At 40.5% G+C, this 16,566-nt stretch overlaps 1 protein-coding gene across 1 annotated transcript in view; it reads left to right on the forward strand.

Moving 5' to 3' along the window:
• Positions 1–16,566, forward strand: part of ARFGEF3 (ARFGEF family member 3) — a 148,943-nt gene that overhangs the window by 26,830 nt on the left and 105,547 nt on the right. Inside the window, exons 3-4 of the mRNA XM_084776440.1 lie at positions 4,989–5,070; positions 8,246–8,377. Coding sequence (XP_084632566.1) covers positions 4,989–5,070; positions 8,246–8,377 — 214 coding nt within the window. The remainder of the gene's footprint in view (positions 1–4,988; positions 5,071–8,245; positions 8,378–16,566) is intronic.

Raw genomic sequence — 16,566 nt, forward strand, 5'->3', positions numbered from 1 at the left:
GTCTCGTTAGAGGCCATCTAGCTGAATCCTACACCCAGCCAAGCCAGAAAAGAAGTCCTTGGCTCAGCACAGATCCTTAAGTTTCTACCATATTGATCAGAGTTCGTTCCCCTCAGTGCAGTGACTTGGGATCCCCGTGGGAGAGTAGAGTCCATGAGTCTCCTGGAAAATAATACACTCCTTCCTGTTGTGGTTTGCATGAGGTGTCCCTATATTGCTAGGTATTTGAATACTTGGTCTCCAGTTACTGGGGCTATTTGTGGGACATTAGTAGGTATGCTGGGAGTGGGTCATTGAAGGTGGCCTTAATGTCTAAAAATCTCCCACCGTCCCTAGTCCACTTCTACTGCCTTCAGCTTTCAGCTCCAGTTGCCATGGCTACCCATAGCCATATTTCCCTGCACTGGTGGTGATGTACTCTTATTCCTATAGAACTATAAGCCCTAGGTAAACCCTTCCTTCTATAAGTTGCCTTGGTCATGGTACTTTATCACAGTAACTGAAAAGTAACTAATACAGCTTTTCTGGAAGAAAGCGCTTTCCCAGATTCACTTATTTATTGGTTAATTTTAAAATATTGTGTGTGTATGATGTGTCTCTATATGTGTTTACATACATGTAGGCACATATGTGTAGGTGCTTGTGTGCATGTTCCTATAGAAGCCCCAAGTTGATGTTGAGGGTCTTCCTCAGTTGTTCTCCAATACATTTACTGAATTGGGGTCTCTGGTTAAATTCAGAGCTTGCCGATCTCAGTATCTAAGTGAGTTTTGACTGTCAGCGGACACAGCCTCGAGTTACCTGAGAAGGTATTCTCAGTTAGGGAATGCTCAGAACAGATTGGTGTCTGGACATGTCTGTGGGGATTATCTTGATTGGTAATTGACGCAGTTAAGAATTTTTACTGCTGTAATAAGCAACTTGGGGAGGAAAGGGTTTATTTCACTTATATTTCCACATCAAATCCATCATCAAAAGATGCCAGGGTAGGAAATCAAGGCAGGGGCCTGGAGGCAGGAACTGATAGAGAGGCCATGGAAGAATTTGCTCAGCCTGCTTCCTTATACCTCCAGCGTTACCATCCCTGGGGTAACACTACCCATGGTGAGCTGGGCCCTCCCATATCAATCAAGCAAATGAGCCACAGGTGTGCCCAAGGGCCAACCCAGTGAAAGCATTTACTCAATTGGAATCTCTCTCTTCCTAAAGGAGAGCTGGCTTGTGTCATGTTGATACAAAGCTAGCCAGTACAGGCCTTAGCCCCCTGGGTACCATTCCCTGGTCGAGAGGTCCTGGCTATATTTTTTTAAAAAGCTAGTGAAAGGACTAAAGAGCTTGTTCAGAGTTTAAGAGCATCTGATGCTCTTTTGAGGACCTAGAAGTTCATTTCCAGCACCCACATCAGGAAACTCGCAGTCGTCGATAACTCCAGTTTCATGAGATCCAGAACCCTCTTCCGGCCTCTGCAAGCTGAAGCGTTCACAGGTGTACGTAAGAGTAAACAAATCTTTGGTGGCTGGAAGGGAGGGCACAGGAGCACTAGCTTTCCTTCATGGTGTCTGCTTCAAGTTCTTGCTTGAGCCCTGGCCCTGACTTCTCTCAATGATGAAGTGTAATCTGTAAGCTGAAGCCAACCCCTGAGTTTCCTCTGGTCAGAGTGCTTCACCACAGAAGCAGAAGGAAAGTAGAACACTCCGGTGCTTTGGCTAGTCAATTCTTCCTGGGATCTTCTGTCTCTGTATTCCAAGGGCTTGCATTATGGATGGTTGCCATAGCTGCCCAGCTTTTATGTGGCTTCTGAACCCTGGCCTCATGTTTGTGTGGCGAGCACTTTCTCCACTAAGCCATGTACCCCCTGCGCCCAGCCACAAGTAACGTTTTTAATTGGCCTGTTTTCATTGTACATGCTCCTGGGTTTCACGAGGACATTTCCATCCGTGTGTTTAATGGATTTTGAGCATACAGCCCCCCTGTGCCCTCCCCTTGTGTCCTGAGTTTTTTCATATCTGTGATCTAAAAGAGGTATTACCCTTTTAAATAGCTGTTGTAGATTTACTCTTTTAATACCAAAGGATCTTAGAACGAGATTGGTTTAAGGTGTCAGATAGAGTTGGTTTTGAGTTGTCTCCAGTACATTTGAGTTGAGGGGGCTTGGGCAGGTTGCAAGACTTCTCTGAACCCAAACTTTCTTTAATGTGACCCAAGGATAGGTAGGCTTATTTTAAAGTTACAAATAAAGCTAAGTATGGAAACAGTACATGCTGAGAACAATTATCTTCTTCTAGTTCATTCTGAATATGAATAAACAAAGGGACCCGACCTGCTCTGTCCTGCTCCTTGTTGGCTCATGCCCAGATCTGTATATGGTGTCTGGCACATTGTAGGCACCAAATGTTGGTTCAGTGGATGAACAGTTGACCTTGGTTTAGTGCCCCATGGGGTCTTTACCTACAGTTATATTTCTTCAAAGCACTTATTTTTACATAGAAATTTTGACACTGTTTCTGGTTTTGTTAACGCCCTTCCAACACAGTTAGTCCCATGTCCTGTGAAACCCTGGGAATAGGCAAAGGCTCGATCTGCTTAGCCCAGTTCTAAGGCATGATCTGTGTCAGGGCTAGGCAGATTAGTATGTTGGTCAGATCTGGACCCTTGCCTGTTTTATTTTTTGGTTTTTTTAATAGAGGTTTGTTGGAACATGGCCATGCTCGTTGATTTACTTATTGTCTGTGGCCACTTTTATATCTGGCAGAGTCAAGCACTTCTAATGGAGGCCATATGAAACGCACAGCTCTCATTGCCTGTCTGTGTTTTGAAATATTCTGCCGCTCCCTTCTTTATAGTCCATGCATACCTACTTCAACTCTTTAGGTTTGGCTTTTATTCTATTTTATTTTAGATAAGAGTCTCACTTACTTCAAAATCTGACCTGGCCCGGAACTCTCTGTGTAGACCAGGGTGCCTTCTAACTCGCAGTAATGCCATTGCCTCAACCTCCCAAGTTCTGGGGTTACAGGTATAAACCATTGTGCCCAGCTCAGTATTGGCCTTAAGATTAGCCTTTTTTTTTTTTTAATGGATGGGAGGCTAAGACCTAACATAATTACTATTTGGTCCAAGTATAAATGATTCCATCATCCACAGCCTTCACACTAACCTTTTAACTCAACACAAACTTAGTTGGAACAACCTCACCCAGCCAGGCCTGCTTGACAACATGGAGAGTGGACTAGTAAAGTGTTTCAGTCATGGCGCAGCCTGGTACTGCTGGAATTTGTCAGCAACCTAGTTCAAGTCAGTCACAGGGTAGGGTCAGGAATATAGTGGTTACTTATGCAGAGAGTTGGTGGTAGCGATGTTTCAGTTGTGTATGAACATACACATTGCTACCCAAGGGGCATTTACAAAAGAATGTCTGCTGTTACTGGATGCTCACACTGCCTTGATGTGTAATATGCAATGCATGTGCAATGCCAGCCTGCAACAACCTCATAGATTTCTTCTGTCCTAGGCTATTCAGCTGCGAGGCATTAGGATGTCCTGAGTTGCTTCTTGGTGTTGTGCCCTCACTGTCAGATCTGACTCCAATTTGGAGAGGAAAGTTTTTTCATAGTAAATTAATCCTGAGGATATTTGATTGTTTTAGGGTGTGTAAGTACAGTCCAGGGCTGCTTCTGCAGTTACCACATCAGTTCCTGATCCCCGCACCCCCATTTTCACCTTGCTAATTATTTTTACAAGCTTATGAGCTGGCTATGACCTAACAAAAGAAACAAAATTGGAAGCCTCATCTCATCTATATTCTGCTCAACAGTGCTTTTGCCTTGCCACTCACTGGGAAGGGCAGATAATACTGATAACAGTGACAAAGTTACAACCAGCCATCTGGAAGGAACATATTTGAGCAATTCATCAGTCTGCCCAAAGATGTCCCTACTGTAAGCTGGCAGCACTGTTCATCAGTTGTCACGTAAAGTGGACATTGGATCATTGGGCTGGCAAGGGGAGAGGTGAAAAGGGTTAGGCACCGAGTCTTCTTCTTGCTGGCTTGATGTCAGCTGCTGTCAGTGGGGGTCAGAGACTCTCAGTCTGTGTGGGGAGATGCTGGGGGAAGATTCCACAGGGAGGTTGTAGAGCTCTGAAGCGGTGAGGAAGGAATCAAGGCTACAGGCTACTTTCTGCTTCATTGTTTTCTATCACAATGACTCTTATTCCTCCACAAATGAAAGCTTAGAGTCTAACCCTGTGGCTCCGTCTCTTAGCTTTCTGGCTTCTGCTGAAAATATAAACAGTTTTTAAAAGTGAGGATGCTTTGGTGTAGTGGAGGTCGGCAGGAAGAATGAAGTGATGTTTGTTCTGTTGTACGGAACCCATAGTTTTATTTAAATTCTTGACCTATTGTTTAATTATTTAAAGTGAATGATTCTAATACAAAACATTTTTTTTGTGTGTTTCTTGCTCTTTTGACTAATTCCTAACATACTTTAATTCTTTGTTTGTTTTAAGCTTTAGGCAGTATAAATAGCTCTCCATCTATCATGTTTGCTATTGATATGTGGTTATATTTCTGCCATTTCATAGGTAGGAAAAAGGTTCTGAGTGGGACATGGAAATTTACGTAGATGCTGCTTCCTGGAGCTGTTCATACCTGGTGTACTGGGTATGAGCAATCCATTCATCTGGGCAAGGGTTCATAGACCCACTGGATGGCAATTAGCATACCATATACCCATTAGAGGAAGTAATTTTATTTATTCTTTCTGCAGCCACATTAAGAAGGCAAACTCCTGATGTGTTGTCATTTCTAAACAACTTTGTTGCTCTTTAAGCCGTGTGTAATTTCATGATGGTTTCTAGTTTTTTTTATGTGTGATGGAGGTGGGGTTTGGGGTGGTAGTAATGGGGGCTGGGGTCGGGGGTAAACATAAGGCTTACAGCGCATGACTGCCAGGTTTGCTGAACTCGTGTGTTGTACTTGTTTCTACCAGAGAGAAATGCTTGCTGCCTCTCCAGTTGGCTTTGGAGTCAAAGAATGTAAAGCTGGCCCAACATGCTTTGGCAGGGATGCAGGTATGACTTTGTCTGGATCTAGTTATGTGACAGAAGCTGATAGGCCACTTTGGCATTGAAAGAGCAAATCACTAGCATTTTAAATGCTGGCTTTCTAAAAATTAAGATAACAGCCACAGAAGGGACAAGATCTGCTTATAGGCTCTACAATTTCTCTGGATGCAGTACTTGGTTGAGCCAATGTGGTCGAGCATTGATTTATAGGGACACAGCTAAGCCCACATAGGGATGAAATTTTTGTAGAATTCAACTATGACAGTTAGGGGTCCCAAGAAAAAAAGACTTCAAGAAGTTCATATCAATTTAAATCTGACCTGCACTTCACATCTGTGTTTTGGTGTAATCAGGGTTGATAGTAAACTGAAATGGTTTTATATGATTTTTCCACCAATTTCTCATTACATTTTCATATAATTATATGTTATACATTGGGCAGACAGTCCCGTATCCCCTGGCCTGCTGTTTCTCCCCTTCCCACTCCCATTAGGCCTCTTTGTTTCCCTAGATTGAACCCTTCTATTTTCTTTCTTTTTTTTTTCTTTTAGTTCAGAATTTTTATTACGACATAATACATTTTCCCTGTAAGTTTTACCAAGAATTTCTATTACAACATGATGAAAATACCCCAGAAAAAAACCCTTTATATTCTACAAACTCACACACTAAAAACAACAGGAACCCTTCTATTTTCATGCCATGTATCCATACAGGGTTTTGTGGGTTTTTTGTTTGTTGTTTTGTTTTTGTTTTTGTTTTTGTTTTTGTATCTACATGATACCTGCTAGCCACAAATGAGAGAAAACATACTTGCTTTTCTGAGACTGGCCGAATATGATAATCTCCATTGTATCAATTTTCCTATACATGACATGGCATTTTGATTGGCATATATTTATCATGCTTGGTAATGAGGTTTCATTAAGATATTTCATGCAAGTATATCACATACTTGGATAGTATTCACCTTACTCTCCCCCTCTCCTTTCCCCAGTCCGTCTATTTCCCTGCCTTTAGCCCCTCTGTTTCATTCTTTCTTCTAGACATCTTCCTTCTACTGACATATATTATTTTTATGTGTCTCTGAAAAATAATAGCTCCAGAAATAAGAGAAATACATCATATTTGTCTTTCTGAATCTGACTTGTTTTGCTTTTTTACTTTACAATTAGGCTGGTGAATGCGTTAATATATTTTGTTTCTAGAACAAAACTGGGAAGAAAAAAAAATCCTTTCGTTTAATCCTAAAATACCACTTGAAAGTTGGCATTTTATGCCAAACATAATGGCTTTGATCCCAACTGCAAAAAGATGATGGTTGTATAAACACATTGATTTTATACGGCATTTGAACTGTAAGATACACAGTGACGTTTAAGTCTACAGTGGCATTTGTCCTTGTGCCCTCATGTTAGCATGGGAAATTTCCAGCTTTTTAGGCTCAGAGAGACCTTACTGCCTTCTAAGAGTGAAGCCATATGACAGAGTCAGAAATCAGCTCCCATTAGCCTCAGTGTACTGGAAGTAGATAAAATATATTTTAACATGCAAAGGCTTGCTTTTTTTTTTTCATTTTTTTCTCCTTTATTAATTTATTCTTGTTACATCTCAATGGTTATCCCATCCCTTGTATCTTCCCATTCTTCCCTCCCTCCCATTTTCCCCTTATTCCCCTCCCCTATGACTGTTCCTGAGGGGGATTACCTCCCCCTGTATATGTTCATAGGGTATCAAGTCTCTTCTTGGTAACCTGCTGTCCTTCCTCTGAGTGCCACCAGGTCTCCCCCCTCCAGGGGACATGGTCAAAGCAGGTCAACACAAACCCTTATTTATTTCTCAAGGTGGCCCAATTCCAGAAATCAAAAGCAAGCCTTTATAGTACAGTTTGAGGCTTGCTTTTGATTTCTGGAATTGGGCCACCTTGAGAAATAAATAAGGGTTTGTGTTGACCTGCTGCATTTTCCCATTTTCTCTAGTATCATATAGATCGTGTTTTTCTTTTCCCAATTTGATTTTCTTTTCCAGCTCTGTAACATTCAAAGTTGCCGTGCCATGTTTTCAAAGACTTGCTTAATTGTATTCATGTTAACGATTAAAGGCCTAGTCTTCCTTTTATGAGTCTGTCCCTTGCTCCCTATGGCGTGGCAACTTTAGGCACAAATGCAGAGCTTCCTAGCCTTTCTCACTGTAAAACAGCTTCTATATAAATTTCAATTCTGGGCTTCTCTGGGGGATACTCTTTGATTTTAAAGAGATTCCTGCTGCAGCTAAATTACAATGGAAAAGAACAAATTAGGCCAAGAATAAAAATAAAGTCCAATACTGAATCTCAGTGGGGGGGGGGGGGAAATACCCATTGAACCAATTCAGAATTGGGGAGAACAACTTAATTACCATCCTTGTGGGTGAGAACTGTGTGTTTCAGAGTGACACAGCATAGAATGTACCATGAAGGCCATCTAAGTTCTTCTGACTTGAGAATGTGACTCAAGCTGTGGAGCACTCTGTAGTGTCAGGCCAGGCCAAAAGCCCCTTTTTCTCAATCACACAGCAAATTCTACATGTGTATTAGATACTTCATCTATGTGGCTCTAGAGAAGCTTGAGGGAGTAGACTTGTAGGCTCATAAGCATAGAAGAATTTTTGGACAAATAAGCATTGTCCTGGGTAGCAAAAGGCTCCCAGCTCCCCTGATGCCCTCATGCGAGTGAATGCCTTCATCTTCTAGTGAGATACCTATTAAGGTTTTTGAGTTCAACAATAATTTCTGAATAAATGATGACTCACCTTAGGTAATAAAAACATAAATATCTGGAAAAATTAGCTTATGCTCTCAAAACATTTTCCTTTCACGTTCAGAAAGGGCGTGCCTACGAGTGACTATTTTGTGGGGTTGGGTTCCTCTTAGCACCCTCATCCTTTATTTCCTCCTCCTGAATAACCTAGGTGGCCAGCACATAGCATTTTACTGGCTGAAATATAGGGTGAATTACATAGTATTAGAAAGATACTTTTTCTAAAACCCATTTTCTAAAGGTTTTTTTTTTCCTTTAAATGGTATGTGGCATGAGTGCCTGGTGACCTCCAGCTAGATACTCCTGAGTAAGAAAAATGAGCATCATATATAACAAGATACAACGGGAAAAGGCTGCAGTCACTGCCTTGTACCTCTTTACAGAAGCTCCTGTCAGAAGAGAGGTTTGTATCCATGGAGACGGACTCTGATGAGAAGCAGCTGCTCAATCAAATCCTGAATGCTGTGAAAGTGACGCCTTCACTCAACGAAGACCTGCAGGTGGAAGTGATGAAGGTTGGTTTAGCATGGAAACAATTGTGCATCATTGGGGAAAGGAGCACATTGTGACCCCAGCACTTACAATCTCAAAGCTGCCTTTCTAGCGTGACTACACCATTGTGGTACAGTCATCTTATCTGGAATAGATGTTTATTATCCTCATTGTGGTCTTCCAGAAATCACCTTGACTGTGACAGGGTACAGTTTCGGTAAGTAAGGCCTCTGCCCTGATCTGGTAGATCAAGTGTGTGTGGATTCATATTGGGATCAACTTGATGATTCTGGGCATTCTGTCTGCCCGTATATACTACACCAGAGTGAAGACCTAAGCATGTTTGCCACAGACTGAGATTCAACATGGCCAACTCGGCAGGAGGAAGGCTGCCCTTCAGAAGCATATCGGAATTATGATTTATTTTATTCTTCAGGTTATCTCGGCCAGACATGAGGTGGTAGCTCAGTAAGGAGAGTACTTGCTGGGCGAGTATTAGAACCCAGGCTGTGTCCCTAATACCCACATGAGAAATAGGTAAGATAGCATTCATCTATAACTCAGACACCAGTGATAGGGCGGAACCAGGTGAATCCCCCTGGGCTTCCTGGACAATCAGTCCTGGTCAAAATGATGAGTTTCTGGGTTTAGTGAAAGAACCAAAAATAGGTTGAAAGAAAGAGAGGTCAATTTCTGACTTCCATATACATTTGTAGAGCAGAGCACACTCATGCCTGTGCCTCCCACAAGTGTGCAGATATGTACAACACACACACACACACACACACACACACACACACACACACACACCCATGCATGCGCCAACGCAATACACATTATATCACTCATAACTCCTTCTTGTCTGTTATCACCTCCCTCTAGTGATGATGCCTCTCCTGCCCATTCCTTACTCTGAAAAAAAAATTACCAAAATCAAGAATCCCTCATTCTGATTGGATGTGTCATGATCCGCAACTAAATGTTGGGTAGGAAAAGGTGGACTTTGCCCAAGAACACCACTGTGGCCACAGAAGCGCAGCATGAACTAACAGGATGGGTTTTAATACAGTCTGTTTTTTTTTTCCTGCCTAAAGAAACATTTTTAGAGTAATATTTGAGAACATTTGGTTCAAGCAGTGGTTGATTTTTTTTTCCCTAAGCATGCACTGTAAGGATTTGTGTTAGACAAAGCATTTCAGCTTCCTCCACTAGAAGAGACTGACTTCAGTGCTGCTCCAGCTTGACCTAGCTGTGTTGGTGGGTAGTTGAGGTACTGACCAAAAGCACAGACTCTGAGTTCCAGCTGTCTGGCTTGATCCTCCTTCTTCCATTCATAGCAGAACATCCAGTGACAGAGCTCTGAACTGTTCCTTGTCTTTCTCTTCTTTGATTTTGTCTGTTTGGGTTTTGTTTGTTTGTTTCTGGGCTACAGAGTTTCTCTGTGTAGCCTTGACTATGCTGGAACTTGCTCTGTAAAGCAAGCTGGCCTTGAACTCGGGGACTTACTCTTATTCGATACTACTACTGACCCAATAAAATTATTCTAAGTATGAAGCAAGGCAATGTTTACAAAAAAAAAAAAACCATGACACACTATTGGCCACAAAGCAAGGTCTATGAAAAGTTCTGTGTTCCCGATGAGCTGCTGCCGCGCTGCTGCTTTCTGCTGCTTCTGAACGGGCACCGCACTGCTGGGTGTAGGATGTGCATTTTTTTCCTAGGGTTCCAAATGAGTCTTGGAAACAGCAGACACTGAGAGGTGCTGGCTAATTTTTAAGGTCTCGTTTTTGTTTAACTCTCTTTGCTTCTGCAACATGCAGTTTTGCCGTATTCTTTGATCTATCCTGGCAGCTATGTGCTGGCTTTGCTAATGTTGTTATAGCATCAAGATACCTTTACTCACCTATTCTCCCAAAAGTTATCCTGAAAAGAAAATAGAGAGATTTAGCTGGGCTCAAGGAGGAAACACTAGATTCCCATTACATCAGAAGAATGTATTTGGGGTTTTTGGTGTTTTTTTAAAAACATAATTCATTCTTTTTTTTCCCATTTTTTGGGTTTTGTTACATGTTTAATTCTTTATTTCATTTTACTATTTTCTTTTTTAACATATACATTTATATTATTACACATGTATAAAATAAACTACATACAACAGGAAGAACCATGAGACAATCACAAGTTATATAAATGTTGCATTCATAGTGATTTGGCTATTTGTATTTGTCAAACTTGAAGTAAACATCTTTCCTATCTTGTTGAGTCTAAATTTCTGAATGAAAATCAACACCTATCATATGTCATCTCTATTAACTTAATTCATCTATCTTGATCTAAAAAGATCTTATCCCCTAACCAACTAAACTTGATTGTAAGACTAAACTATCTGGTCTTCAACCCCCATCAGAGACTTGAGAAGAAATAAAATTTAAATGCCTGAGTGAACTAGTAGTACATAATCCATTCTTATAAGAAATTATTTAAACAAGATATTTATATGGATGTTTTATAGGCACAGAGTTGGGTTGTTTTGAGGCAGGATTCGACTTTAGCCTTCGCTGATGTGGAACTCACTAGGTAGCCTAGGTTTGCCAGAGAGTCTTTTAAAATGAGACATGTTAAACGTTTTAAAATGTTGGTCTAGGCTTACTATTCAAGAGAGATGCTTTTTTATTATGTCTATCCACAATGCACTTCTATAAAGCATGCTAGTGATACACACTAAACATGGGTTCCCTTTTGTGTTCTGAGTCGCATTAGTGAAGAAGTGGACTAAGAAAGAGGCTGCAGTTCAATTTCATTAGAGTTTGAGATGAGAACAAGGCAGGTGAGCTGTGAATCTCAGCACCTGTAGGGAGGAGGGAGGTGTAGTAGAGAAAGCAGATAGAAGACCATGTCTTTCAGAGTCATGGTCCAAGAAAGCCAGCATGTTCAGTGATGGAGGTGGACCAGCAGCTGTGTGGCCATAAAGGAGGAAGCTTCAGAGAAAGAATTAGAAGCCAAGAGTCTCAGGAAAAGCAGGCTTAGGCTTTAGCCAGTATCCAAAAGAAAAAGAAATAAAAAATAAGGAAAAGGGAAATCTATACTTTTTTTTAGTTAAAACACTGAAAAATAGGCAGGAGCAACAGTGTAAGGTGGCCCTGTAAGCAGCTGCAGTTGGAGACTTCTGAGGACTATAAGCACAGCATCTCATTAAGAGGATGATTATCCCTCCTATCTCTTTAGCACATCTTCCAATGAACCAGACTTCCTTTGGACAGTCTCCTGATCAGGTGATTAACAGGCCAAATCAGATTAATTCTTAAGGGAAAAATAGTAGCATTCTTATCTTTGTGGGAGATCAGAATGTCATGTCTGTACTTAGGGCCAGAGGTAGAATTCAGATTCCATTCTTTTATTCAGGAACAAGTAGCTTTCCCTTAATGGGCCTTGAGAAATCCTCCTTAGCTCCACTATTTCATATTGCATTTTAAATTCTAAGGAGAGGCAGTTATGATGTTTACTTTTCTCGCCTAAATTAGGGGCTGGGCTTTAATAGCCTATAAGCCTGCTAACTTTCTATGATGCTTTTTCTAAAAGTTTCTATCATGGGTTTTATTTACATACTTGGTGTTAGTGCTTATAAGCATGAAAAATTGAACCAGGTCACATTCCTAAGAATGTGTAACCAGAATGTTTCATTCCTGGAGAGAGAAATAACACAGTTTTTCTTTTAGAGATTTAAAAAAGCTCAGACAGAAATGAGCTGATAATGAAAGCAAGGACTGCAGAGATAGCTGCTCATCTCATTTAGAAAGAATAGTCTAGACTTTCAGTCAAAGGGTTAAAACAAATCAATGATGTGTGGTGCTAACAAATTAAATAGAAATGTAAAATCACTTAGCGTGGGAGCTGTTCCACACAGTTTCACTATGTAACAGGAGGGAGAGAGAAGGCAATTTTGATGTACTAAAATGGCCATGAAATCCAAATAAAAAATTTATAGCTTGAACAAATAGACTTAAGACCATAGAGAACCAGAAAGAATGTTTCTCTAAAGATAGATTACCTGTAAAATGGATTCATCAATAGTGGGAGGGTATGTGACATTTAGGCTAAGCACATGTCTGGTTTAGAAACACTTTCCCCTGGTATGCACCATTTTCATAAATGCCACACATATTTCATAGGAGCCATAGACATAACTAATGCCATCTCTGACTGGAGTAATTAGGACTTTCCTTCTTTGTAATGGATAACCTTTAGTGAGGTTATTAACTGATGCAGCTGGCTTAACCTTCAAAGACTGGAAGGAATTACGACAGGCTCTCTGCCTCTGCAAGCCAGAGAAAGGCATGAGCATCCTATCTAAGGAGTACAGGCTTTGGTGATAAGAAAGAATAGGAAATGTGACCCTCAAAAGCCATTCGATGAGAGTTCTATTACTGGATATATTACTTTATGTATATTTTTAGATAATAAAGATGAATGCTGGTGGAGTAATTATAATTTTCAATGGAGAAATGACAGGAGCTAATTATTTAAAATGTATTATGTGCCAGATACTTGGCAAGTACTTTACACTCATACCAAGGTCAAACAGCTAATAAAATAACAGAGTCAGTATTTGAACTGTAATTCAGCCTGAGGGGAAATCTGTGATTTTAAACAGTGGATTCCCTTTTCTGCTAAGTCTTCCCTAACAGAGCTGCAGGTGGTAGATATTACTATTCCCACTCTGTAAATGGATGAACAGAAACTTTAAGGCACAAACTACAAAGGGGGAAAGCTAGGAGTATCTGAGAGACATATGTTTACAGTGTCCCCCCCCAGAGTAATAATCTATCCTCACTCACTCTATGAGGATCAAATTGAATTTTGAAATCTTGTTAATCAAGCTCTAACAGTACCACAATGAGGTGTTATTTACAACCTCTGATAATAGTACAATAAAATGTCATACAGTTTTTTTTACAGACATTGGGTCTTTCAAATGGCCTAGAGGCACTGAAGTGTATGTGTATGTGGGTTTGTGTGTGTTTGACAAATATGACGAAAAGGGAAGGGGACAGCATCTAACATCAAGTATTTTTATATGACAGAAGCTTAGCTGACTCAGTCAGAACACACAAAAGTAAGGAGAGTCCTGGCCATGAAACTTATGCACAGTTTGGCTGGCAGGTCTGAGCCTTGGGCTGTGCACTTGGAACGCTGTTGTTGGAAAGCAGATGGAGTATGTTTCTGATTGTACACCAACACTGCAGTCAGCCCTTAGGATGAAAGAAAGAAAAAAGACTACACAGAAGAACTATTTTTATTTCCTTTTTGCAGAGCTGAAGATGAAACCCAGAACTTTGTGCACACTAGGTACTTACACACACACTACCACTGATATACACTCCAGTCCAGAGGGATCATGTTTAAGTTTCCTTTCAATAATATTTCTTGGATGTGTGCACATGTGTGTGTGTCTGCATTCACACAAGTCATTGTGTACATTGCTCAGGAAACCATCTATCTTTTTTTTTTTTTTTTTGAGACAGGATCTTTCACTGAAATCTGAGTCTTATCTATTCAGCCATTCTGGCTAGCCAGCAAGCACCAGGTACATAATTGTCTCTGCCACCCCAGCGTTGGGATTACAAGAACACACCAAATTCACAGCCTTATGTTCATTTACACATCAAGCACTTTGTCTGCAGAGCTCTCCTCCCAGATATCAATAATGTTTTAATGGAAAATCCTTCACTGAGAAATTTAAGCAGGCAACTATACATTTATCCAATGGTTTGACCTTTTTTGTTTGTTTGTTTGTTTGTTTTGAGATAGGGTTTCTCTGTGTAGCCTCAGCTGTCCTGGAACTTACTCTTTAGGCCAAGCTGGCCTTGAACTCACAGAGATCCACCTGGTGGGATTAAAGTAAGCACCACCCCTGCCTGGATATGGCTTGACATTTTTAACACTGGGCAATTGGTCCTTCTTTTGTGCACTATGGAAAGGGTGATCATTAGCAATGCTTGACGATGCAATGCCTGAGTTGTTTGCTTTCAGATAGCCAAGGGCAAAGATAGTCCTTCTTAAGATAAGCCAGGAAGATACTTTGGAAGATTTATAATAGTCTTTGGCATTGAGGAAAAATCCAATGCTGGATGAAAACTGTATGACGCTGTAATGTACTGGTTTTGGAGGTTGTGTATAACTCTTTAACTGCTGGTGTTGGGGGTCAGTCTAAGAAACGCACAGCATACTGTGTGTGTAGTAAGTGCAGCAGTGTGTTTACAGTGAATGGTTCCTCCAATTGGTTTGTGTTAGACAGCTTTCCTTCCTGCTGCTAATCCTGAATGAGATAACCTTTTTCTACCTGGCACACAAATTGATGTAATATTTAAATTACATTTACCTTCTTTTTCTTTTACCTTTTGGAATAATTGTCTTGGCCAGATGATTATAAAGAAGAAACAAACATGCAGAAGTCTGTAACTTTACATTTTTCCTTTAAATAGTTTATTATTCTTTGTGTGAGATGAGGTTCCCATATTATTTATTAATTTATTTTTATAAGTATCACCATATCTAGGGGCTGTGCCATTTGAACATATTTGATAACTACTCTAATGTTTTAAAACTTTACCACTGTGACCTGAAGTTAAACAAGAACAGATGTAAGCTCTCAGTGTTTACCGTGAATGTTCTAGAATCCTGAGTCCTTGGGAGATTGGAAGGACACTTAAATTATGCTAATCCGTTATTCAATAAGTATTTTAGTGATTTATGTATGTGTGTGTAGTGTGTGTGTGTGTGTGCATGCACGCACACACACATGTGCACCAGGCATTATGCTGGATACAGGTGATCCTATAGCATGAAGAAAATGAAACCAAAGCCATGTAAAAACAATGTTTTGAGGTTAAAGATTAAGGCAGAAGTCAATAAGATAGAAAAACCCTACATAAACCAAACTAAACACAATGACAAAATAGCCCAGAGATTAGAAGAACATTGTAAAAGGGCCTGAAGGAGAGTATGAGCCAGAGCCAGGTAAGCAGCACAACTATACCTGAAGGGAAGCAGAAGACTGAAGTGCTAAGGTTCACGTCAGTCAAAACAAGAGAGAAGTTTACTTTTCTTTTCCTTAAATTTAGGCCAGTATTGGTTGAACAACTTCTGTTAGAAACCCTCATTTCTTGCTATTGTGTCTCTGTTTTCTACCACACAATGGCTCTCTAGCCCTAGCCAATATATCCAATATAGTGGTGAAGAAGATAAGAGGAAGGAGAAGGACGAAGAAAACATTTCTGCTTGCATGTGATGGGCTGGAACTTGGTCACAGGCCAATAGGCAGTTGTTGAGAATGCTGGGAAATGTAGTCTTCACCTTGAACAGCCATGTGCCAGGATTCTATTCTTGATAATGACCACTGTATTGAGAGATAACAGGAAGTCTGTCAAGACACTTATCACATGAGAATCTAGTCTGGCTTGTTTTTCCCCAGATGCAGCTCGAACGTGATTCCCTCTGCCACCTCTTGTGTTTTCCTTGTACTTTCCTCAGGGAGAATGGATGACGGTGCACTTCAGGTGTGCATGAGGCTAGCTAGAGCCTTACAGTAGCATTTTCAGGGAAAGTGTACATTGCAAATCTCTCCAACTAACTATTCCTAAATTGTGATTCAGGCATGGGTGGAAAATTGACTAGTTATTAAGTAAAAGCTAATGATAAGCCTAGTAGCTTTTATTCCTTTGGTGCCCAGCAGAGCAGCTGTTCTGTTAACTTGGTTATTAACTAAAAGAGATGAGAAGGAAACACGTGGCATTTTTAATAGCCCACCAAAATAAACAACAGATGGGACAAACCAACTTGTAATTACACGTGAGAATATGGGTTCAAAAATGAGAGTATTTTAGATTTGTAGTTTAGAATTGAAATAGCCTATCTTATGAGATCATTTCTGTAATTAAACTGGAATAATTCATTTCACTGCTAGGTTTAAACAGTCACTGGAGCTGAAGGAACTACTTTAGCCTTTTAGATTTCCTGGAAATGCTCTGTTGCTGTGCTGGGAATTAACCTGGTCTTAAATGTATCATGTATGAGAGGCAGAAAAGTCAACCAACCTTCCAAGTATTTGAACTAACTGCAGAGCCAACAGTAGTTTAAATGATGAAACATAATGAAGAAATAGAAATCTCTCCCCATAGGGGAAGAATGTACACACACACATGCACACAAAAAA

Source organism: Acomys minous (genome assembly GCF_964271855.1).
Source record: "Acomys minous genome assembly, chromosome: 3".
Classification (NCBI taxonomy): Eukaryota; Metazoa; Chordata; class Mammalia; order Rodentia; family Muridae; genus Acomys; species Acomys minous.